Source organism: Hesperophylax consimilis, chromosome 25 (assembly GCF_061612785.1).
Source record: "Hesperophylax consimilis isolate HC1 chromosome 25, BYU_Hcon_1.0, whole genome shotgun sequence".
In the NCBI taxonomy this organism is placed as follows: Eukaryota; Metazoa; Arthropoda; class Insecta; order Trichoptera; family Limnephilidae; genus Hesperophylax; species Hesperophylax consimilis.
In genome coordinates, this window is record NC_142860.1 from 11,472,525 (window position 1) to 11,499,086 (window position 26,562).

Here is a 26,562-nt window from a genome sequence, read left to right on the forward strand (position 1 = left end):
TTTTCCTTGATCGTTTTGAATATTAACTAATATTTCACTATTATTTTTATTCCAGTCCAATTCTCGCCGTGGCCTCCTACCACTACGCGGAATACTTCGATGGGTCAATAGTTCCGGTCTGCCTCACGCAAGCAGACACCTTCTGGACAGCTACCTACTTCGTTACTACCATATCCGTTTTCTTTCTCATTCCTCTGGCAATCCTCATCATCCTCTACACCATAATCGCCAAGAACCTCATGGAAAACCCTGGCATCATCAACCAGACCAGCAAACATCATCACGTCTCTGGAAGTCACCTGAGATATAGAAAGCAAGTCGTGATGATGCTTGGAACAGTCGTACTGTCTTTCTTCGTATGTCTTTTACCATTTAGAGCTCTAACTCTTTGGATTGTCATAGTCCCACCAGAGAATTTAGAATCTTTAGGTCTTGAAGGCTATTATTCAATCTTGTTTTTCTGCAGGATCATGTTGTATCTTAATTCTGCTGTTAATCCGATCCTTTATAACCTGATGTCGTCCAAGTTTCGCGATGGATTTTTGAGATTGCTAAAACTCAACAAATTCAAGAAACTGCAGAGGTATCACAAAGGTGACAATATAAAAAGAAAGGATACTTTTAACACTACTTCGACCAATTATTCAAGTAGTCAGCACACTACTGATTCGTTTTGGAGGAGGTACAGCAATAGAAACGCTTCTCAAAAGTCTCCACAAAAGATCAACGCCGTTCTGAATGGTGTCGCAAGAAAAACTTCACAAAATAATGGCAGTCAGGTAAAGAAACCTATAGTTGTTAGCGGTAAGGTAAGTGAAATTGTGACGGTCCAAAATAACAGACGCAATAGCATGCGATTTGTAAGCGATGTGATTCTAATACCAAAGGAAGATAAAGTAAACAATGAAGCGAGAAATGCTAATTTAAATAGTTATTTGGATAAAAACTACGATGAAATAGACAGAGAGATTGTCAGTGAAGTAGTTGTTATTGAGAATGTAGAAAACTTAGACACTATACATGAAATTTCAACTCTTGAGAATGACGGAGAAGAGGAGAATTTGCAAAATAAGAGTGTGGACTCGACTTATTGCAAAGATGCTATCGTTATTGAAGGGCTCGGCTCAAATGACAAAAAAAGCCATTTTGTGAGAGTTCCCTTACTAATATCGAAGAATTCTACGTCCACTATTTCCAAGAATGGGGTCAGTCAATTTCCTAAGGAGAGTTTTGTTTGATATTTTGTATTTTTATACCAATAAGATTGTTTATATTTTAGATTTTACATGTTATTTGTTCTAGAAAGATACTTTGGTATTCCAAGTAATTGGAAAGGAACAAAATTCATCTTATGATGTAATTTTGTAGATGGTGGTTTTTCATTTTTATAATATGCGTAGAATTATAATTGTGTTGTGTATTTTTGGGTAGTTTTGAAAAAACTTTTGCGGAAAAATAATCTCTTTATAATGGAGAATTATTTTCCGCAAAAGAGGAACGGCTGGGCGGCTTTTGACATACAAAACTCAAATTTGAATTTGAGGCCAAAATATTTGATCAAATAGAATTTTAAAAATATTAATCAAAAGGTGTAGCAAGTATCTAGTAGGGGCATGTGAAAATTGAACTACTCAACGGCCATATTTTATAATTTAAAACACAAATAAATAAAATAGCACCTATCTGTACTAGATATTTAACCTAAATTTTATAAATTAATCGCATAATATGTTGGATATGTGTATATTTCTTTCATCCTTGGCCTTTTTTAAATTAACAATGTAATGTTTTACATAATTTATTTTTTTCTTATTTTTATCTTAGTCCTTCTTAAATTAATAGTTAAAAAAAATCTCAAACAAATATCAACACATGGTCACCCTACATGTTTACTACATTACATTATTATGAATTAGCTGGAATTGAATATGATTTAAGCATTGGGTTACTTCAGTGTAGTACGTACAATAAATGCAGTGGTGGCTCGTGACTTTTGGGTGTACTATAGTGCTAATATTACAAAAAATTGCATTTTTGATGTTGTAGCTGAAAACGATTTATATTTTTTTTCTAAAATTCGTTCCACTATCTGAAATTCAAAAAATTTATCTAAAATTTCCTGAAAATCGTTTTCAGCTACAACAACTTCAGTAATGTTGAATTTTTCAAGCTTAGCACTGTTACAGAAAAGTCACGAGAAGCCAATGTATACAAGTACATTATTTGTAGAAACATTAATTTTAACAATATTATGTTATTTTTATACTGTATAAAATTATTAACATCAACACAGGCTTGTCCTAGTGAGGTTATAAAAAATTATATAATGTAAATATTTAATTTGGTCAAGTATTTTGACCTAAAATCCAAATTTGTATGAAAACAAAATGTTTTGTATGATAAAGGCCACGCAGCAGTTCCTCGTAACAAGTTTTTTATTATAATAAGATAGATCCTGATAGTTGTTATTCAAGTTATGTTGTTTTAGTAATTATTAATAATATACGAGTATAATGCCTACATATAATTGGGTGTTTTTGTGTAGTAGCTTTATCTATCACGAGATGTAGGAATGTTTGTGATGTTTTGTGTTGTTATAGTATAAGTGTTTTGTATTCACAAGTAAGAATAAGAAAAAAAAATATTAGTTACATTATTTACATGGTGACTCTTGCTTGATACGACAATATTACATTGAGGGACGTTTAAGAAAACTCTTTAACGAGAAAAAATGCCATACCAAAAAGTATTAATTCTAAAAAGTTTTATATAATAATCACTATTGGTACGCAGGCAATACACCAAATTCGTCGCTCTAGTTCATTTTTGTCCAACAGACCAAAACGTAAATCGGGAGAAATAGAGCTTCAAAGTTTTTTTTATTCTATACTTATTAAAATGATTTAAAATAATGAATTTATTATTTTTAAGTAAAATTCGTTCCAAATGTTTAAAATTACGCAGAAAACACGTTTTTAATTAGAATGTAGGACACAGAGTTGGATAAACAAGATTGGAATATTGTTTTAATTTTGGTGGAATTAAGACAAACTTGTCTTGAAAACACAGCCTCCCAAATAGAAATTATTATGAATGAATTTAAACAATAAACATTTATGATTGAAAAGATATAATCTGTTTTAAACTTAAAAGTTTACAACAAAAACGAGTCACCCTGTAAAGTATTAAAAATTAATAAATAATAAATAAATCTATTAATGAATGTATGGAATTCATTAATAAATAATTGAATTCATTTTTTACATTTTTACCATGTTTTATAACTTTTTAAGATATATAAAAAAATACGTATAAAGATGGAATGAAGTTAAAAAAAGACGAAATGTTTAAATTAATTAATTATTTAATTAAACAAAAAAAAATATATAAGCTCAAAATTACTAGATTTTTTCAGACAAATAAATTACAAAATTGGAGAAGGTGAACAAAACGATGTTAATTAAAATTTCATACTTATTTAATAAACACTAAAATATGACATACCAAAGATATTTTAAAACACACGTTGTTTTCAAAGCGTAACATTAATTTTAAAATTTTAGTTAATCTAAAAACTAAAATCTACCAATACGAGTAATATTTTATAATAATCTAACAATTTAACGAAAATAATTAATTTGATAAGTGTCTGTGATGGAATGGTGTTAAAATTAAGAGAATTAGTTAGGCCAAGTTGTCCGAGCCCCCGTCACAATTTGCATCGTTCAATTTATGACGACGTTAAATTTAACGGGTGTTCAAACACCTGGGCCTTAGTATCTTCGAATAAATCATTTTATTTGGGTTTTAGGCTCCTTAGTAAGCGTTCAAAAATAAGAAGATTGTAGTTTGAAAGGGAGATATGTAAATACGGACGTTAGAGAGAGCCAGCTAATATAAATAAAAAAACATTCAAAAATTAAGCGAAAATTGTAAAAATATTAAATAAAACATCAACCACAAACAAGCAGAAACCTCTCGACAAATGCTTAAGGCGATGCCATACGTAGTAATGCAAAATCATGTGTTTTTGGTTTGAAAATTTAGAAATGTTTCAGATGCTTTAATTGAATACTGCGAGTAGAATACATCTTGGCCTTTGAAATAATCGAGTATTTTTTAGATAAGTCTTTTTATAAGCCCAGAAAAAAATATTGTAAATGCCTATGAAAACTGCTTTAAAGTTCAAAATCTCCTACTTACGAACCCATTTTCGGTTATCATTTTATTGTATAATGTGGCAAATTAAGTTATTTATAAAATTAAATTTTTATGCCTGAACATCCACAAAATAAAGTAAAAGGCACTTTTTGGCTACGTTTTTTTCTTGCATAAATCAAAACAGGCGGATGGAGTTAAGCGGGAATTTAAACCTTATCGCCATCTACGTAAGGGATGTTATTGATAGAGGCTCAATTTAAAATATTACACGACGTAGTGCATCGCCTTAAGTTGCATTTAAAGAAGAACTGTGAATTTTTTCATACCTGTAATATGTCAAATAACAGAACAAAATGTGTTTTTAATAATTTTTGGAGCATACTTTGTTTATTTTTTTCTATCGAGGGAATTTACCGTTTCGGCTCTACAAATGTATAGATATTATCTTCCAAAACAACATATATTTTTTGAAAAACTTAAAAACTCAAAGTGTCCTAGAGAAATATGTAAGAAAATGTAGAAATTCGGAATGCGGGGCTTACGTAACTTCTTCATTAGTAACCTGAAGAAGGACCATTGTGCTCGAAACTAAATATTTTATTTAACTGATTACCGCACAATGGCCAACTGCCCGGAGCCAATGGGACTATGGCATCCCAATTTAGGGATATGTTGTGAGCTGAACGAATCGAGTACGGAGAGAATGTGGACAAGAACGAAGGTAGGAAACCTGTCTGTTCAGAACTTGTCACTAATCACGGATAACGTAATTTTAAGCCATGTTTCGACTCTGAACGGTGGTAGTATTTAAACTCAAATAAAATGCTGAATAAGAAGATAATTTAAATAAAAAAAATTGTATTACATCAAAAGATAAAATTAAACAATTTTCTTTAAGTGAGAAAAAAATAAAAAAACATGTTGATGTTTCTTTTGATACGTAAACTACATTTTTTGTATATTCAACAAGTTTAGGAATAGTGAAAACAATTACAAAAACAATAAAAAACATGTTTTTAGTTTATAGGTCTGATGTTAACCTAAACGTATTTAAATGATAAATGTGATAATATTTATACAACATACAATAATACAATTAGCTTATAAGAAACAAGTACATTAGAAAAAATAATGGAACACGTGTGTATTACACAAACTGATTTAAGTATTTTAAATAATAATCAATATAAAAAATATAAAGTTAAGTACAACAATAGAGAATTTCATCACACTATCAAAACATTAAATATTCACTCTTGGAGTAGGTGGTACCTACTCCAAGACAAGCCAAACATAAAATATCGATTACTATCTTGCAATCACTACTTCTTTTAATTTCACGTGATGGCGATGTACGATGTCAGGAAGTGAAAGAGAGACAGCGCGCCCTTGAAAATTTCTCACACAACAACATCAAAACATTAAATATTCACTCTTCGACTAGATAGTACCTACTCAACCAAACATAAAATATCAATCACAACTTGTTTAATAAATTGATGTGATGGCGATATATTATACCAAGAAGGAGAGGGAGACAGCGTGCGTGCCCATTAGCTAAATTTTCATTTGTTTTCTCGGGGCTACTAGTTAAAGGTATTATGACATTTGTGTCAGTGGTTTTGTTTCAAATTGACTCGGAATGCAATTCTATAGTAAAAACCTCTTCAGTGATTGTTACGATCAACCTGTCTTAATTCTTTTTTGCGAGTCTTAAGTATCCTTTCATATTTTATTGTGATCGAGCTGACTTCATGCCGACTGCATTAGCAATTTTTTTTTATTTCAAATTTCATCTCTTACATAATTGATTTAAAAAAATTAAATGCATACACGTATACTTCTAAATAAGAAATAATTCATTAATTAATAACGAACACAATTTTTAAACATAGTTTTTGTAATAAATGTACCGATGTAAGTTTTTATGGTTTCCAATATTGTCTTTGTTTGTCATCATAATTTTGGTTTAAGTTTATATTTAAGCTGTTTATTATATCACTCAAAGTCCGTACTCCATTATTGAATAAATGTTTTTAAAATAAATAAATGCTGGTATTTTTACTGTATATTTCTTTTTTATTTGGTTTATGAATTTGTATGAAAATTGTAAAAGTGATGCAAAATGAAAATTACACTGACTGAGAAAAGTTTCACGACAAATCACTTTTTCTCGGGAGTTAAACATTATACACAAGACTGTATGGTTTTTTTTCGGGAAATCGACAGTTTACATTTAATCAGTTTGTACATAAGTATTATATGTATAGTAAAATAAAACCAATTATGGATTTCCTCCTTATGACATAAATTAAATTTGTGAGAAAGGAATATGAAAAATTTATACAAAACCAAAGATTATATAAAACGAAAAATTCACAAAACAATACATTTATAGCCATGGAGAGAGGTTGTAGATATAAATCAAATCACAATAGAGACATAAACATTATTCACAAACTATCAGAGAAATATTATTTTATGGACCTCTTGTATTTGGTAAGTTCGCAACTGAAAATATCACCCTTGGATAATACGCTATTGTAATTATTGCATAGTCTGTTCAGGCAAGAATTCTGCTTAGAGTTCGTTCGTATTGCACAAGAGTCCCAACTGCTCCCTGCTAATCGGAGCCAGTGAGACTATTACATCTCCAATTGGAGTGTGTTTTAAGGTTGGAAGGTATTGAGAAGGGAAGGACATGCTGAAGAAGAAGACGGAGAAGTACCTGCCTATTTAGATGAAGTCACCAAACACGGTTTAAGCCTTTGCAAGCAACATTTATCTGTCTTTCACTAGGACCATACTGAGTGACGATATCTACCACCCTGAAATGTATGTCATTAATTATTTTATTCTTATTAAATATGAAAAACAATTTAATAAAATAAAATTTACTTGTTCATACCGGCTTTCGAACCCGCGATCTCCGGAACCGTAGTCGAAGAACTTACCCCTCGACCGTGGAGACCGATATTAAAAATGGTGTAACTATTATGGTGTTTTTCTTTTAATTCTATTCACTTGTGCATCATAACACGCCCACACGATCTAACAATTCCTTTCTTAATCGTATTGTAAGCGATATGGTTTATTCTAAATCACCGCTAAACCTATAGTGCCAGTAAAAGTTTAGAGCTAATTCAACTGTCGTTGAAATCTTCATGACGTGTTTAACGAACCATAAAGAATAAACCAACGTTTATCATCAGGAAAGAACAATATTAAACTTTTGTGATTTCTTCTAACTTATATATCCCATTCCTAACATTGTCTCAGATAATGCAGTTATATGATATTCAGTGACCTAGTTCAGTGAACTTGCCAGGTTTCAAGTTTCAGAGGAAAAATGGAACCAATATAAAAAAGATATTTGGAGGCACTGTAAGCACGGATCACATCTATTTCTGACATGAACCCTTTCAGATATTGATGACGTTTTGGGGGCATTTGTTAAATGGACAAGTTTTATATCATAGTTTGCATCTTTCAAACACAATCACTTCTATTTGATTCTTAGAATATTGGAAATGCTTTCAACTAGCAGTAGATAAAAACAGAAATATGTTGAGAATCTTTATAACGAATTGGTGTACATTATGAATACCAAAAAATATGCTTTAGATAAATTGAAGGTTTTCTTATCGTTTCGCTTAAGTAGAATATAGTTAAATAAATTACTCGATAAAAAATATAAACGTAAACTACTAAGAAAAATATTTTTTCAGTAGATATGAATGCGTAAAGGAAACAACTTTAAAAAAATACATTATTATAGCTATGATTATATGTGATATTTTCCCTTGATTAACTTTTTTGCTTCTTTATATAATTATTTACAAAATAAATAAAAACCACTTTTGTGCTTGAAATCGAACGTTTCTAGACTCCATTTGTCAAGCGATTTTAATGCCTATTACCTACATTTGTGACAAAATAAGGCATACCAAGAATATACACATTTTTGGCTTGTAGCTTCCTCTTAATAAGAAAAAAAAATAAACAAAGTTTTCATGGTAATAATACTAATAATAAGGCGGGTACTATAAAATTACCTGAACGTCCGAACGTTTTCGGGAGAGCCAATTTAACCTGCCGTGCAAAAATGTTTTCGCCGACAAACTTTGAAAAGTTTCAGGTCGTATCTTTCCGAAAGTTTATAATTGTTTTATCACTTAAGTGCTTTGACTTTTGACTGCAGTCTATTGGTAAATCCGAACGTGTAACGTCTTGTGAGTTTTACGATGGAAAAGTTCCAAATTGTTATTTTATCTCGACGTTAAAGATTAATAAATTAACTTCAAGGAAAAGCATTTTTGTTATATCACCATCTCCATCACTACTCTACAATATCTCTTGTTGTCATTTCAAACGGCTATGATGTCTAGACTATATTATCACAGATGAAACTGTTTTTAAGAGGAATCTACAAGTAAAAAAGGTGTATATTCTTGGTTTACTTTATATCGTAGGTAATAGGCATTAAAATCGCTTGACAAACGGAGTCTAGAAACGTTTGATTTCAAGCACAAAACTGGTTTTTATTTATTTTCTAAATAATTTTATAAGAAAGCAAAAAAAGGTAATCTTAGCTGTAATACTGTATTTTTTAAAAGTTTTCATATTTCTTGAAAATATATATTTTTTATTGAGTAATTTATTTTTTATTTGTATTCTACTTAAGCGAAGCGATAGGAAAACTTTTAATTTATCTTAAGCTTATTTTTTGGTAATCATAATGAACCCCAATAAGTTATAAAGATTAATCAAAATAGTGATTTGACATTAAGCTTCGCTTTAAAGATAATTTACTGTGGTTCGTGGTTTTATGTTGAGTACTTTATATGTAAATTCGAAAAAAAAAATCGTTAGAAAGTTTTTATACATTTTAAATACAATTTACAGGGGGCTCTAACAATTGTTTCAATTCTGTATTTGCCGAAAAATATTTAAAAAATGGTATGGTATAACAATAAAAATAAATCGAAATCCTTAGATCGAATTTTTTTTTGGGTTTTCTATACTATATAGATTTACTAGTTTGCCGCTTACAATACGAGTTTCCGAACACCGTGTATGTTTTCAAGCGGACCGGGGCAAAGATGAGAATTAATTTAAAATACACTTTCTTTTAATCCTGCAGGACTGGGAGGATAATGCCAGAGGTTACGAGTATTACATAAATGTGAAACAAATAGAAATTTAAAAAAAATATATAATGAATATCCGGTCACCGAAAAGCATTTATGTAAGTGATGACAATTTTTTTAATAATATTTAAAAAAAAAACAATATAAATTTAATTTAATTAAAGTATTGTCCTTCAGGGAGGTCACTGCATCATTTGCATCCATCTCTCATCGAGTGGAGAGCTGAGTTAGTTAGTTGCAGTCACAACAATGATGTTTGTTGATTTCCGTGTCCTGCCCCAGAATCAGGATACTCTGGGCGAAGTAAGGCGGGGAACGAGTGCACCCTCTCATCTGTGAATATCGTGGAGGCACTACAGATCCTTGGAAATTACCTATATGAATTATTGTAGCACACCTTCAACTTATCCCATAATGCTACGATTCAGATAACTTATCAAAGTGACAATTCAACAAACCTTTCAAAGGTGATATAAAGTCGTGAAAAGTGATGAAACAAAAACAAACTTTTTTTAAAGGTTTGTTATCAAGAAACCACGTGGTTGTTTCGTTGCGTTCCCATAATTCGTGGTAGACTCACGCTTCTGTTCGCAAATGTATACGCAGAATAAATTTGCACAACAACTCGTGTTGGCAGTATAAAATAACTTCAATAAGCATGCTTAAAACTGATACTAATTAAAATGGCGCGAATACATTCGCGAGCCGAGCCCCGAATTATGGGAAAGGAACGAAACAAAAGCGGTAGCTTTGTTCCTCTCCCGTAATTCGAGGCTCGGCTCGCGTTTCGGCTGGCATATGTATACGCAGCATAATATTATTTAAATATTTATTATTCTAACCGTTTTGTAGAAGTTGAATAATTTAATTGAATATATTTATATACGATATGTAGTTGAGTAAGTACTTTTAATTATCTTCGAAATGCCGGATAAATTTTGGTATCTACCTACACAGTGGGTACTTTCTTAAAAATCCCAGTTTCCAACATAAACATAACCCAGTTTCCCCTTCACAAGTAGATGTTTTTAATTAATGGGTATTGTGAAATATTTCCATTAATCCTTTCAAAATATTTACGCCATTATTATCCAATCAACTTGTTGGAAATACAAAGAAAAAGAAAACGGCATCATCTTCAGCTGTAGATACTGCGCCCAGAGTAAATAATAATTATTGGAATAAATTAGTTAAAGTTAAATAATTTATTCAAAGATTCATTTTCCCACCATTTGTAAAATTATCATAACATAATATTTACCTCACATCTGCAAAAAAGTCCAAATAAAATGTCCTTCAAAGATGTCACGAATTCTAGAATGAAAAATTATCTCTCATTGTAAAATGTATATTTAAGTGTTGGTCCGTTTGCATTGACCAATACTCTTTCTACTACCTACTTTCCGAAGCCTTTGATTATTATTTTATTTTTATTAAATCTCCCTAAAAATGTATTGCATTCAGCTCTAAAGAAAGCGCCCGACTTTTTGACCCACTGCACTGTGGTGTAATAATTGCAAGGATGCCTTTGACCAAGGGATCTCTAATATTGTAAATCCATAATAAATAATAAAATATGAAATTTTCAAATGCGTTCCTAGGATACACTGTGAATATATTTCTACAGTTCATGTCACGTCCCTTTGAAATTAATCTTAGGTTAAGAAAAATGTATTTCACACGCCAAAGAAAATAGCCTTAGTAAGGTCAACTTTTTTAAATGTGTTTCTTTGTATTTTTTAGTTTAAAAGAGCAGATACCCCGAGTATCGAGTTAGTCTCTCAGAAGTGGTAGGTAGGGAATACCTACTGATTAAGGGAACTTAGACCCTTAATCTGTGACAGTGGTCCGTCAGAAGTGGTAGGTAGGGAATACCTACTGATTAAGGGAACATAGACCCTTAATCTGTGACAGTGGTCCGTCAGAAGTGGTAGGTAGGGAATACCTACTGATTAAGGGAACTTAGACCCTTAATCTGTGACAGTGGTCCGTCAGAAGTGGTAGGTAGGGAATACCTACTGATTAAGGGAACATAGACCCTTAATCTGTGACAGTGGTCCGTCAGAAGTGGTAGGTAGGGAATACCTACTGATTAAGGGAACTTAGACCCTTAATCTGTGACAGTGGTCCGTCAGAAGTGGTAGGTAGGGAATACCTACCGATTAAGGGAACATAGACCCTTAATCTGTGACAGTGGTCCGTCAGAAGTGGTAGGTAGGGAATACCCACTGATTAAGGGAACTTAGACCCTTAATCTGTGACAGTGGTCCATCAGAAGTGGTAGGTAGGGAATACCTACTGATTAAGGGAACTTAGACCCTTAATCTGTGACAGTGGTCCGTCAGAAGTGGTAGGTAGGGAATACCTACTGATTAAGGGAACTTAGACCCTTAATCTGTGACAGTGGTCCGTCAGAAGTGGTAGGTAGGGAATACCTACTGATTAAGGGAACTTAGACCCTTAATCTGTGACAGTGGTCCGTCAGAAGTGGTAGGTAGGGAATACCCACTGATTAAGGGAACTTAGACCCTTAATCTGTGACAGTGGTCCGTCAGAAGTGGTAGGTAGGGAATACCTACTGATTAAGGGAACTTAGACCCTTAATCTGTGACAGTGGTCCGTCAGAAGTGGTAGGTAGGGAATACCTACTGATTAAGGGAACATAGACCCTTAATCTGTGACAGTGGTCCGTCAGAAGTGGTAGGTAGGGAATACCCACTGATTAAGGGAACTTAGACCCTTAATCTGTGACAGTGGTCCGTCAGAAGTGGTAGGTAGGGAATACCTACTGATTAAGGGAACTTAGACCCTTAATCTGTGACAGTGGTCCGTCAGAAGTGGTAGGTAGGGAATACCTACTGATTAAGGGAACTTAGACCCTTAATCTGTGACAGTGGTCCGTCAGAAGTGGTAGGTAGGGAATACCTACTGATTAAGGGAACTTAGACCCTTAATCTGTGACAGTGGTCCGTCAGAAGTGGTAGGTAGGGAATACCTACTGATTAAGGAAAAATAGACCCTTTTAATCTAAGTGTGTGATATTGAAGATCACAGAGGAGTATGACAGAGCTAATAAGTATAGAAGTATCTTACTACACACAGTACTTTGTGTTCATATTTTATTAAAATAAATTGAGTTGAAGAATTCGATGAAAGTGTTTTGCTGCTCACCATTGGGTGTTTTCGTATCACGAGAGTAGGATCAAAAATATTTCGCTTAGGTCGTTACCATTTAAATTTTGATAAATATAGTAATATTATTTTATTTGAGCACAGCGAAGTCCTGTTTTAACTCGATCGTTTGGCATTTCATCTGTCTGTAAATTTGTTTGTATGTTCCGTTTCCGTTTTTAAAAACCTGCAGCATCCACATTATTTTTCAAGCAAGCAAAATAGATGGCTAACTTTAACTAGGTGGCTAACTTTGACTGAGATTTTCAATATAATGTTATCTACCTACCTACCTGAAGAAAGTTTTGAAAAAATAATTGTCTTTGAGATAGTGACGTTTCGTTGGACAAATTAAATAATTTCTTATTTGAAATAGAATTATCTTACATAAAAACCTATTATGCTAAAATTATAAAGAGTACAAGTCAAAAAGAGCAACTTTTCAGTAAAAAATTTTTAAACTTTAATTTGGTGATTAAATAGGAATCTAGGGATCAGTGTATTCAAGACTCAGGAGTGATGGACATCTGAACATGTCCCACCCACTGCAGCACAAGGCGAAGGGACGAAAGACCAGTTGGAGAGGTCAAAGGGTCTCCCCAAACCAGCCTTTCCCGATCTGGCACGCTACGCAGCTGGTGTCGCCAGGGCGGCGCACAGTGGGCTGAAAATCGCCTTTCATAGACATAGAGACTTGAATTTTCAAGGGTCTTTTTATGGCTAGAAATGGATTCTGCTGATCATTACTATGCTATAAAATTTCGTATGAAGCAATTGCGTTTACAAATGAAGGAGTTATTATTATTTTATGAAAAATTTGTATGGAACTGACATTAAAAATGAGGCTATCTCTGGAATCATAAGGTTGGCCATTATATCCTTACACACAGATATACTTCTATGTATTTTTATTTGTTTGACATACTTCGTATTGTGGCGCAATTTGCGTATTTTTTTTTAAATCCTCAAATTTGAAAAAAAACTTTTTATGTTTATGATTCATTTTAATGCTTAAATGCTTTACATATGAGTATGCTTTACATATGAGCAGAATCCATTTCTAGCCAAAAAAAATACACTTGAAAATTCAAGTCTCTATGTCTATGTCCTAAGCAATTTTCAGCCCACTGTGCGGCGGTACTCAAACCTGCCTCCCTAATTAAAAGATAATTAATAAGACAAAAAATCTAAACATATAAATTGACTTGTACTTCTAACACCAATCGAAAAAATAATTATTTCCTAAGTTTTATTATAAATATTCAATTGAAATATTTTTTATTTTGATAACACTGAAGATTTTGTCCAATAGATTGAATAAAAATTGAATAAACGTCATGTTAAATGTCATTTTTTGACGTGTGCTCTTAATACCTAGCACCTGGCATGGTGGAAATATTACAATATGGTAATTAAGTATGTTTTTAGCTCTATGTATACAAATCTTATGATTTGAGGAGATTTTGGTTTTGATTTATTAAATAAAAGAAAATTAGAAATACTATTTTTTGGTCGAGAGGTCTACTCTTCACAGAATACAAAATAATCAAAACGATAGCTTTATCTACACATCAGTGCTATCTACCGAAATATAAGTTATGTTCTTCAATTCGTTAAGAAGATTTTATTTCATACACGATACAAAAAGGTGAAAAACTCTGCTGAAACGTTTCTTCGTTAGCCTGAAAAGCTCGTATTTTCCTACTGCTTCGAAATACTGACGCTAGATGGTAATCACGACGCCCTTTACATAAATAATTTAGTTTATTTACAATCGCACGTCACTAATGTCAGTTTCTCCGCCACGTTCCTAAATTCATAATATTTGATACCCTATATTATTGTGATAATAATCTAAAAGTTATCTATAAACTAACGTATTTTTTAAGTTTAAATTCGTTGGACATAAATTCAAATCTCCGTTGGTGAAAGATTTATAGCATGAGAAACAATATTTTATGTGGCTGTTTTGACAGATTTGTCAGTTTCTCTTGAACAGATACAAGCTTTTCGAAGTGAAATAATATCCACAAAAGTTAAGTTTCTTGAAAGAATGAAGAAATATGGACTGCCAAATTTTAAAACTCTTGAAATAATGTCGAATTGTTACAAATTGCCAGATTTTTGACAGATCCTATTCTCTTTCAAATTCAATTGTTTATTATTATTGTTATCGATAGAAAGTGTATTATTTTGCAACGCTTGGCGCTTGTAAAGTGACGTACGGCGTGCGGGTATCCTACAATCCTGTGCGATTTGAGTTGAAGTTTTATCACTTATCTGCGTTCAGTGCCGGTAGCCAGTCGCTTTATTTCATCACACGAATGTTAATGTCAGTCGCTTGGAATTCTGGTTAGTTCGCAGTTGCCTTTCACCAAGAAATCTAGAATCGAGATTGTACCGCGCTCATGCAAACGCCAGCTGTCTGATTAAAACAGAAATCGCGTGTGTTAATTCCATTTTCAAATTAAACACCAACGGTTCTTTTTTTAAATATTCAGCTGTTCGGTGCATTAGAAAAGTACCATGGCAGATAAAAAAGTACTTCTTGGAGGAATAGAGGGGTAAGTCAATGATCCAGTTATTATAATATAAATATTTTTTTCAATGTCAATAAGCAGTATTGCCTGACTCAAAGCTCACTTGAAACTAGTTTCTGTCAACTTTGTACTTATTTCCAGTTTGCTGAAGGATTTATATTCTGACTTGTTTTTTTTTCGTTCGTTCAGTTTATTTATGCCGGAAACCTTGCATACCGGAAATAATGTCAAAAAAAAACTTACATGATAATTGGTTTAATATTATATCAGCGTTTTAGGGTCATATATGACCGGGTTATATATATTTTATAAAGGTATTTTTATCTTTTTTTTGAAAGAGCAATAATAATTCTTTCCAGTTTGCCTCAAATATTTACACTTATTTTAGGATTTTTTTAATGGATTTCTTTTTTATTATTATATGAACTATATAAAAGTGAAGGTACAGTTTTCTTATAAACTAAACGAATGTGTTTTCGAGTTCTCTCAATTTTTCTAAATGCATACACCGGAAAGGCCATTTTAACTAGTTTTTAAAACAGTATTTTTTTACCGAAAATTAAAAAAAAAAAAAAAAAAAGATATAGGATATGTATAGCGCATTCGAAATACACAGAAAACATCAAACTGAACAAATGTGTTGAAAGTACTGAAGGCGAAGCTTAATGCCAAATAACTATTTTGATTAATCTTTATAACGAATTGGTATACCTACATAATGAATACCAAAATAATCATCACTTCAGTTGTTTAGAATGTAAAAACTATTCAAAACCTGTGAAAAGTCAACCATCTCTCATTGTAAGGTACCTACTAATTAGATTCTTATTCGCTTGTTCAACGTTTGTGGGGCAAAGCTGGCCACGAGTCTGGTTTAAGATTGTTTTAAGGCGAAGCTTAGTGCTAAACCACTTTTTTGGTTAATCTTTATAACGAATAAGTGTACATTATGAATACCAACAAATATGTTTTAAATAAATTGAAGGTTTTCCTATCGTTTCGCTTGATCAGAATACAAATAAAAAATTAGTTACCCAATAAAAAATATAAATGAAAACTACAAAAAAAATAATTTTTCAATAGAAATGTATGAACCCATAAAGGAAACAACAGTATTACAGCCAAGATAATCTGTGACAGTTTCACTTGATTAACTTTTTTGCTTTCTCATAAAATTATTTACAAAATAAATAAAAAACAGTTTTTCGCTTGAAATCGAACGTTTCTAGACTCCTTTTGTCAAGCGATTTTAATGCCTATTACCTACGACATAAGGTATACCAAGAAAATACACTGTTTTGGCTTGTAGCTTCCTCTTAAAACATAGCATGTCTGCTGAATTAACCAATTAACATAAATATTCCATTTGTTGCGCTTTTCCATGTAGTCAATATTGTTGCATGCCAAGTTAAATTGTTTGCAAAATATATTAAAAGTTTTAGACATTAACCTTGAATAAATTAATTCTTTAAAATATTCGCCATACGTAGGTACCTATCTCGCGAAACAATGTAATCGCATAAAGATGATTACCTTGATAGGCAATCTTCGCAAATATTTTTGATAACGACATTGTTAGCTAAATCCTTTATTTATTGTTCAAAATCCACTTAAAATTAACTAATTAGTTAAGAATAGAAAGTGTTTAAAAATACCAAACTAATTTTAATTAACTTTAGTTCATATTTTACCGAAATACAACTATTCTACTTGGAATGAAATGAGATGTACGTGTGTAAAACGCTTTCAAACAAGTAATACGTATTACCAAACAAACATGATTGTTTGAATAGAAAACACAATAAAACGTTGTGGTTTCAAATTTCCTGAAATATACCCGCTTTATTCTATAGCAGTGGTTCTTAATCTTTTCGAATATTAACAATAAAATTATACATACATACCTTGAATTAAAAATTATGGATTTAAAAAGACGCCATTTGTAACTGTTACTAAAATAACTATTGGAAAACTTCTTGTGCGATACTCGTGTAGTTACTAAATCTCATGGTATTAGGATATCTCATCTATATCAGGTCCGATAGTTCCTATGGCTACCCTCGTCAACCGTATTAAGTTATTTAGTTACATATATTAGTTACATGACACACAATACTGAGAAACTGAGTTTACATAAATGTGATTTTTGAAAACTGTACCAACATTTTTAATACCCTTGTAAAGATTGTCACTGGGTATATTTTTGACAAAAATTTCTCAAATAGTTTTTTTAATCGTTGATAAAGTACTAATTGTTCTATTTCTTACATCAAATTAGGACCAATACCATTATCTCTGCCTTTTTTTATATTTGGAAAAAGGAAAGAAAGTATCTTGAAATAGTTTCATCCAATTTTCAGTCTTGTTTTGACTCGACCACTTTACATTTCGTCTGTCTATAAATTGTTTATGTGTTCCATGGCCGGTCAATCTTGTCAAGACGACAGCCGTGTTTGATAGTATTTTTTTATTCTGACAGCGCGAAATCGTTGCGAGCTGAAAAGTTGGAGTAATCAATATTACGCGAAATCTATTTTTCACAGAACTACTAGTTTATTATTTTGAAACATTTACAGAGAATTAACAAGATTATTTATATAATTAGCATCGGGAAGTGCGGAAGTGTTAAAAAATCCAGTTAACGTGTTCCCAGAATGTATGGTTAAGGCTGGCCGCATACATACGTTTTCCGTATTCGATTTCCGAATTCGTTTTCCGTATTCGGAATTCCGTGAGACTAACGCAAACGTTCGTTTTTCTTCATTTGGAATGTATAAACGTCAGTACCAGTGTTGCCAACAAGGGCGATATATCGCCATTTAGGCTACTCAGAGCGAGAATCGGCGCCGAAAAAATCTAAAAGGCGACTGGTCGCCAATTAAGCTACTTCAAAAACATCAATTTTAAACATGTCCCGAAATTCTCTAGCCACCCCCCTCCCCCATGAAATTTTTCTGGGGACAACGGAAAACGAATTCGGAAATCGAATACGGAAAACGTATGTATGCGGCCAGCCTAATGGTTTAGCGATTACTAGGTTATTAGACATTAAAGAGAAATAAAGACATAAGCGAAGAAAATGAGAATAAAAGATACAGTAAGTTATAACAGTTATGATTTGAGATTTTCACGGCCAAAAGTATTAAAAGCGATTTATTTTTGGGATATTATGCCGTATTACGCTACCTCCTTCTTTAGCTAACGTTTCGGACAGCAGTAAAGAAGTAGGCGTTGGCTAAAAGAGGTAGCGCAACACGGCATAGTTCCCAGGAAATAAATCACTCTAATTTGCAACATTTCTTTTAACACCACTACTCTCTATGACGTGTTAGTAGATTTCTAATTTACTTTTGAAAATATTCCAGACTGTATAGTATATATTTATTATACAATTGTTAAAAAAAATTATATTAAAAACGGAAATGAATCGATCATGAACAATTTGTATTTTGTATTGGAATCCTAGTGCTTCGAGGAACTCCGATTGAGAACTACTGGACTCCAGTAAAAGTGTGGCCCTCAGAAAGTTCAAGTTAAGGAATTTATAATTCGAGCAGTGCTAAAACACGCTACCACATTCCAGTCTAGACAGAAATGTAGCATTTCAGGGATATTCAACTTTTCTCGGTTTAAATTTTGAAAAGATTTATTTATTGAAATAAATTGAAATATTATCTCTACTTTTACGGGAGTCATCTTTGCTTTTTTACGGGGAAAAGTTTACAGCAGTTCTTTTGATCACAAACGAGTGGTAAATAGATCAGTTATTATGCATTAAATGTCTACCGTCTAATGCTGAGTATGGAGCCGAGACACGAATTACGGGAAAGGAACGAAGCAAACGCTTACGGCGTTTTGCAACTGAGCACCAGCGCCGAATGACAAATAACACTAATTCATCGGTGTGGCTTCCATTCCACTATCGGTAAAACAAACACAGAATTCCCGACTATCGTATGCATTCAAACAAATTTTTTTTTTCTTTATTCATAAAAATATATTTGGATACAGGTTTTTTGAAGTGAAACTTCTTTACGCGCGTCATGCAATTTCGAGGACCGGAGTAAAACCGACTCATGACCGAAACGAAAATGCGGGTACCCCCACCACCGATTAAAGTTCATTTGATCTAGTCAAAGTTTTGAAGTAACATATAAATGCTTCTTAGCTCATCCCGACAACTGGCGTTGGTGGTGTAATGGTCAGCATAGTTGCCTTCCAAGCAGTTGATCCGAGTTCGATTCTCGGCCATCGCACATTATTTTTTTGTTTTTAACGCCTTTTTCATTCAATATCTTATTTTTTAGTAGGTCAGAACATTTTTTAAAAGAAAATAATATTGCAAAATAATAAAAACACTTATCTCACTGTGATAAAACATTACTCCGCTAGAGCGCGCTTTGCGTTATTGTGTTGGATTAAAATTATTATCTAATCCGTATATTATGATAATTGTATTACATTTATTTAATTAATTTATTTATTTTGATAATATGTAATAATTTACAGAAAAAAAAATTAAAACTATCTCCCTCTGATAAAATATCCGTTCGCTAGAGCGCACTACGCGATCTTGTGTGGGATTCTATTTCTGTACATTGTACATTATTTTTAAAAATATATTATATTTTGGGTGTGATGTAGGTAACATTATAAAACATAACAAGCTCTCATATTTTCAGAACCTACATAATATAATCAATTTATGCGGCTTTGCTTACAGTTGGTGCTCAGCGTGGTTGGCTTTCAATCAGTTAAGCGAGGTTCGATTCTCGGCTGTGGCATTTTTGAAGTGAAACCTTGTTGGGGTGGGGGAGCCGCTCACGAACGTTCTCTCTCTTCTCTTCTTTCCTCTCTCTCAGACACCAGCGAACTGCGCCACGCCAAGCATCAGCTGAAACTAGAAGTTTCACTTCTGTCTTGCGTAGGCTTGACACACCCACTTTTTTTTACTTGCTTTTCGACTACCACACTAGACACATGTCCGTATTATGATTGTATTTTTTACATTAAAAAAAAGTTCAGAAACCAAAATACTTCTTGTTACGGAAAGCTCTTCCAATTGATCTCACGAAATAACTTTGACCTTCCAATTGAAAGTGTGTATTTTATTTTTTTTATTACAAAATGATATAACATTTCAAATTATAACTGTACGGAAATTTATATAATGTTTTTTTTCTAATTATTCTACTAATTCATAAGGTGAGCTACAGTAGCTCGTGCTTATGAGAGGAGTATTTAAGTACAAAAATAAAAGTATGTTATGTACACAATATTCAAAGACTTATTAAATAACTACAAACGTAAACCAACATATAAATTAACATAATTCAATATTCGAATTAATTACAAGCGTAATTCAATATACACAATTTTAGAGAATTAGTTTTAGGAAGATAATAATAATAGCTAACAAGTTGTTTTTTTAATGCTATATAGTATTCATTAAGTAAATCTCCATTAAGGGTACAATATATCATTATCAATTTTCAGGGTATATTTTAATTTGCTTTTTGAATTGTTCATATTTAAAGTATTCCTGGGCATCTAGTTCTAGTACGGTCGATCGATCAAACCCTATATCGATAAAAAAATAGACTAAATCCGACATCTATGGTTATTAGGCGGCTTTAGGTGATATTTGCGAGCACAGTCAGCATATGATTTCGACATCAGGTAGACAAAATCCACCTAATTAAGCGAGAACTTCCACATAACGACCCTTTATATTTCTACTCTGCTATATATCATATCAACTGTACCAACGTAACATAACAGAGTTATCTCACTTCTTGCATTTTTATATCTTCAATATACACATGTTATTAACTTACTTCTACTATTTGTTATTGCTACAACTTGTTTTTATATTTTTCTTTGTTACCTTCTCTCATTTACTGTACCTTAACGTGTTCTAAATTTCTATGTAATATATTGTTTTCCGACTGCTTTATGGAGACCATCATAAAAAAAGTAAATAGTATTTCTATGAACATTACAATAAAAAATTCAACTTCTGTTAAATTTTATTTGATTGAGCTCCTCTGGACTTTTTATGGCTAACCGGTTTCACTCTACAATTCCACGATAATTTAAAGCATTTAGTGAGGCTATTTATTCATATACCTTAATTGGGTTAGTACCGACTTAAGTTTCCAATTACCTACCGACGCTTTGTCTATTGTGGAGAAGTAGGAAGGTACCAATAAGGTTACAGGTTTTGACAGAACAGCAGTTGTGTGTGTCGCGTTCAAAACTCTATGTTTCTAATTTTCTTTTATCTAAAATTTCCTCTAAAATCTCAAGATTTATTTGTAGGTATTTAAATATAAACTTTTATTTAGTATTTAAATTGGTCCAAAGATACCATAATATTGATTGCTCCGATTCGACAGCTCGTTGAAGGATTCATGCTCATGCGAACTCTGGTGTGATAAAAAGGCAGTATCCAACACGGCCACCATCTTCAAGCGGAAATGAAATGTACCAGTAAATACAAAACGGTCGAGTTAAAACAGGACTTCCCTACGCTCAGTCAATTATAAGTATTAAACTTTTTAAATCTTGGAGCATTGGCCGAGTTTGTGTATGTTAATACTTGGGAAGTATATTTGCGAGAGACGGGAAGGTCGATAAGGACATTGACAGAAGGGAAAACGTAGGAAGTTCAATTGAAGGACTGAATGTAGTAGTCGCTAGTAAAAAGTTTACAAAGGAAGTTTTTTTTATAAGCCCAGCAAAAAATAAAGTATCGGGCAAAATATCCTACTTACGAACCCGTTTTCGGTTATGGTTTTATTGCATAATGTGGAAAATTAAGTTCTCTTGAAAATGATCGTAAAACATTATTTGTGGACGAACTTGGCAAAATAACATAAAACAAGTTTTTTGGCTACGTTTTTTTTTGCGTAAATCAAAACAAGCGGCTGGTGTTAAGCTGGAATTTAAACCTTATCGCCATATACATTAGGATTGTTATTGTTAGCTGCCCGATTCCATATGTTACACGACATGATGCATCGTTTTAGCGCAAAAATGAGATTCGAGACCTTAGCGTGATTATCGAATCAAATCTCACATATCTGACATTGTTTTCCGCGCCAACAAAATTCTTGTATTTTTACTTCGTAATAATCGTAATGCGAGATCATTTACTAAGGGAATCGTAATACGGAGAATGTATGAACCCCTGTTCGCAGTCTTTTGGAATATAGCTCCATTATTTGAGTCCCTTCTGAACAAAACCACATCCTAGAAATATAAAAAGTACAAAAGAGGTTCATGCGTTTCTATGAATGGGAAAATATACGTACTATCCATTCCTGTATCCATTCTGGTTCCCGAAGACGCCAAAAAATATATTTTTAAACTCTTCTATTGAACTATACTTAATCCACTTGTATTGAAAGAGGTTAACTTATATGTGCCTAGCAAGTATACTCGTAGGATATCACATGCACTCCTATATGCTCCGAAAGCGAGGACTTCTGCCTATCAGAACGCACCAATCAACAGAGCGACTCCACTGCTTAAGAGGAAGCTACAAGCCAAAAATGTGTGTATTCTTTGTGGTGACCGGATAAATCATCACATCTATAAAATGTTATATAATGTCATGGAAAGTGATGAAACAAAAACTTTATTAACTGGGTTAAGTAGGTTACGTTAGGTTAAAAAAAATGACTTTATATCACTTTTTAAAAGTGTGTTGAATTGTCACTGTGTTGAGTTATCATGGAACCATTCTTTGTATACTATATCGTAGGTAATAGGCATTAAAATTGCTTGACAAACGGAGTCTAGAAACGTTCGATTTCAAGCAGAAAACTGGTTTTTATTTATCTTGTAAATAATTTTATAAGAAAGCAAAAAAGTTAATCAAGTGAAACTGTCACAGATAATCTTAGCTATTATACAGTATTTTCAAAAAGTTGTTTCCTTTATGCGTTCATACATTTCTATTGAAAAAATATTTTTTTTAGTACTTTGCATTTATATTTTTTATTAAGTAATTTATATATTTATTAGTATTCTACTCAAGCGAAGCGATAGAAAAACCTTCAATTTATCTAAAGCATATATTTTTTTGTATTCATAATGTTCACCAATTCGTTATAAAGATGAATCAAAATAGTGATTTGGCATTAAGCTTCGCCTTAACGATTCTGCATTGACCATCGATATTCTCACCGTCACTTTTCACACAGTTCAGCAACTGTCTTTTGACGTGTGTCGCAAAATAGTAAAACTGCCCCACGACCTTTTATACTTAGATTTACCTCAAATTAATATATTTGTGCAAAACTGTTTTATGGCGAACACGAATAAGTAAATAAAGTCAGTAAGGATCGATGTATCTGTTCTCTAAATAATCCAAAAATTATGTACTATGTAGAATTCAGATCATGTATGAATGAAAATTAATAAAGGAGAATGTGCCTTGAAATGAGTCGTTTGGTATTTTATCCTCTCTGCCTACCTCAGTGGAGAAATGGTACATAATATTAACAAATTTGTCCAATAACTACGTTATTATGTAAATCCAGAAAACAAAACTACTCGCAGTCAGTGGGACAAAGTAAATCCATATATATCCTGGTTTTGGACTAAAGCATCCCCAATTAGAGTATGCTTTGAGGCCGGAGGGAGTAGGGATAGGAAGGAGATGGTAAGGAGGAAGGTTGGTAAGCATCTGGCTATTCAAATCTCGTCACCAAACACGGTTAAGGCTCCGTTGTAAGCGTTAAAAAGATGGTTTGAAATGGAAATACGTAATTACGAATGTTAGAAGGAGTGCGCTAATATTTAAAAATGATTAAAGCGAAAATGGTGAAAATATTTAATAAAACACGACTCGTTTGAAATAGATAAAAAAATCTCTCGACAGTTGCTTTATTTGCCTTTAAAGATACACTGTGAATTTTTTCATACCTATACCATATTAAATAAAAGAACAAAACGTTCTTTTAATAATTTTCGGTGCTTACTTTGCGATTATTTTTCATTGCGGGCTCAATAGGTCGGAATTTTTGCAAACCCAGTTTGCCACCTCTTACCAGACCTGACGGCTCACTAGCAAACACCGCCACCGAAAAGGCTAACTTATTAGGGAAAATTTTTGCGGAAAACTCGACCCTCAATGACGGAGGTGCTGTTCCGCCGTCGGTTCCTCACTGCGGCTTCTATATGAAAAAGCTGAGGATCCGGCATCGGGATGTACTCCACATTATACGGGGGCTCGATGTTAACAAAGCTAGTGGACCTGATGGAATACCTGCTCTGGTATTGCAGAGGTGTGCTGCGGAAATAGTTCCAGTTTTGACAAAGCTCTTCAAAATGTCCCTGAAGTGTGGCACTGTGCCCTCTGGTTGGAAAAAAGCGGTCATTCACCCTATTCCCAAGAAAGGTGACCGCTCCAACCCGGCCAACTACCGCCCCATAGCGATCACATCAGTTCTGTCTAAATTGATGGAACGTGTGATCAACGACAAACTGCTCACATACCTCGAGAAGAACAAAATTATCAACGACCGTCAATACGGATTCCGGCGGAACCGCTCGTGCGGTGATCTTCTCGCGTATGTGACGCATGTTTGGGGGCGGTGCCTGGAACGTCACGGTGAGACCCAAACGGTCGCACTAGACATATCCAAGGCCTTTGACCGGGTCTGGCACCGAGGACTTGTCAACAAATTGCCTTCTTACGGACTTCCCGCATCCCTGTGTACGTGGATTGCTGACTTTTTAAGAGATAGGTCGATTCAGGCGGTTGCTGACGGTTTCACCTCTTCCTCGCACTCCATAAATGCTGGCGTCCCACAGGGATCGGTTCTGTCTCCGACTTTTGTTGCACATCAATGACCTTTTGACATGTGCACCGATTCATTGTTACGCGGATGACAGTACAGTTCATGATAGCTTTTTGTTTGACAAGCCCCCAAAGGGCACACAAACTCCAACGGCTCGGAGGGCTTTGAAGCAGAGAATGGACAGTTATCTCGAGAGTATTTCCTCCTGGGGTAAAAATAATCTCGTCGAATTTAATGTTTCAAAGACTCAATCCTGTCTGATTACGTCTAAAAGGGATCCAAATGATAATCTAGTCTCCTTCAACGGAAGCAATCTTCCGAACAGGCCTTCCATTGATATGCTTGGTGTAACTATAAGTGACCAGCTCAGGTACGGGGGCTCCATCGAAGCCAGAGTAAAGTTGGCCTCTCAGAAGTTGGGCGTACTGTACAGGGCCCGCAGATACTTTAATAGTATACAACTGCTGACCCTGTACAAATCGCAAGTGCGCCCTACTGTCGAATTTGGCAGCCATCTCTGGTCCGGAGCCCTTAAATACCTGAAAAAAATCCTTGACTCTGTGCAAAAACGGGCGGTCCGTTTGATAGATTCCCCAATCTTAACAAACGGACTGCAATCTTTAGAGCACAGGCGTCAGGTAGGTATGCTGTCCTTGTTCTATCGGTATTACAATGGAAGCTGCTCTGAGGAACTAGCGTCATTGATCCCTTCGGCACCAGTGCGTAGTCGGGATACACGCCAAACGCGCGCCCAACATTTGTACACGGTTGACATTTGTCACATGAGAACGGGTCGCTTCTACGATTCGTTCTTAAGTTCAACAGCTCGGCTGTGGAACGAACTGCCGGCCTCTGTGTTTCCTCCCTCCTACAACATGGGACTCTTCAAGACCCATGTTCACTCCTTCCTCTCCACAAAAAGACCCTCCACACAGCATCCCCAAAGATGACATAGGCCCTGAAGGAAATTATTTTCTTCAGGGCCTCCTGTGTCGAGTTTATAAAAAATATATATATATATAATTAACGTTTTGGCATAACAAATGTATAGATATTATCTTCAAAAATAACATTCATTTTTTTAGAAACGTAAAGTGTTACAGAGAAATATGTTATAAATATATCTTATAATATGTTATATATAAATCTTGAAATGCTAGAGAGAAATATGTTATAAATCTTAAAGTGCTAGAGAGAAATATGTTATAAATCTTAAAGTGCTAGAGAGAAATATGTTATAAATCTTGAAGTGCTAGAGAAATATGTTATAAATCTTGAAGTGCTACAGAGAAATATGTTGTAAATCTTGAAGACCTAGAGAGAAATATGTTATAAATCTTGAAGTGCTAGAGAGAAGTATGTTATAAATCTTGACGTGCAAGAGAGATATATGTTATAAATCTTGAAGTGCTACAGAGAAATATGCTGTAAATCTTGAAGACCTAGAGAGAAATATGTTATAAATCTTGAAGTGCTACAGAGAAATATGTTATAAATCTTGAAGTGCTACAGAGAAATATGTTGTAAATCTTGAAGACCTAGAGATAAATATGTTTTAAATCTTGAAGTGCTAGAGAGAAATATGTTATAAATCTTGAAGTGCTAGAGAGAAATATGTTATAAATCGGTAAAAATTCTGAACGCGGGGGCTTAAGCTTAATGAACTTTTTGATACTGAATCGTCGTCTTACACCAGGGCGATACTGAGAGTATCTAAAACTTTGAGTA

The 26,562-nt window shown here is 33.4% G+C and overlaps 2 protein-coding genes across 3 annotated transcripts in view; both read left to right on the forward strand.

Annotated features, from left to right (window-relative positions):
* ETHR (ecdysis triggering hormone receptor) overlaps positions 1–2,526 on the forward strand; it is a 465,888-nt gene extending 463,362 nt beyond the window's left edge. The window contains exon 4 of the mRNA XM_089646833.1: positions 56–2,526. Within this exon, the coding sequence (XP_089502959.1) occupies positions 56–1,238 (1,183 nt within the window). The 3' untranslated portion in view covers positions 1,239–2,526. The remainder of the gene's footprint in view (positions 1–55) is intronic.
* Positions 2,527–14,265: 11,739 nt separating this feature from the next.
* Nagk (N-acetylglucosamine kinase) overlaps positions 14,266–26,562 on the forward strand; it is a 49,132-nt gene continuing 36,835 nt past the window's right edge. For both annotated transcript variants that reach the window (XM_089646967.1, XM_089646968.1), the window contains exon 1: positions 14,266–15,046. In XM_089646967.1, the coding sequence (XP_089503093.1) occupies positions 15,009–15,046 (38 nt within the window). In that variant the 5' untranslated portion in view covers positions 14,266–15,008. The remainder of the gene's footprint in view (positions 15,047–26,562) is intronic.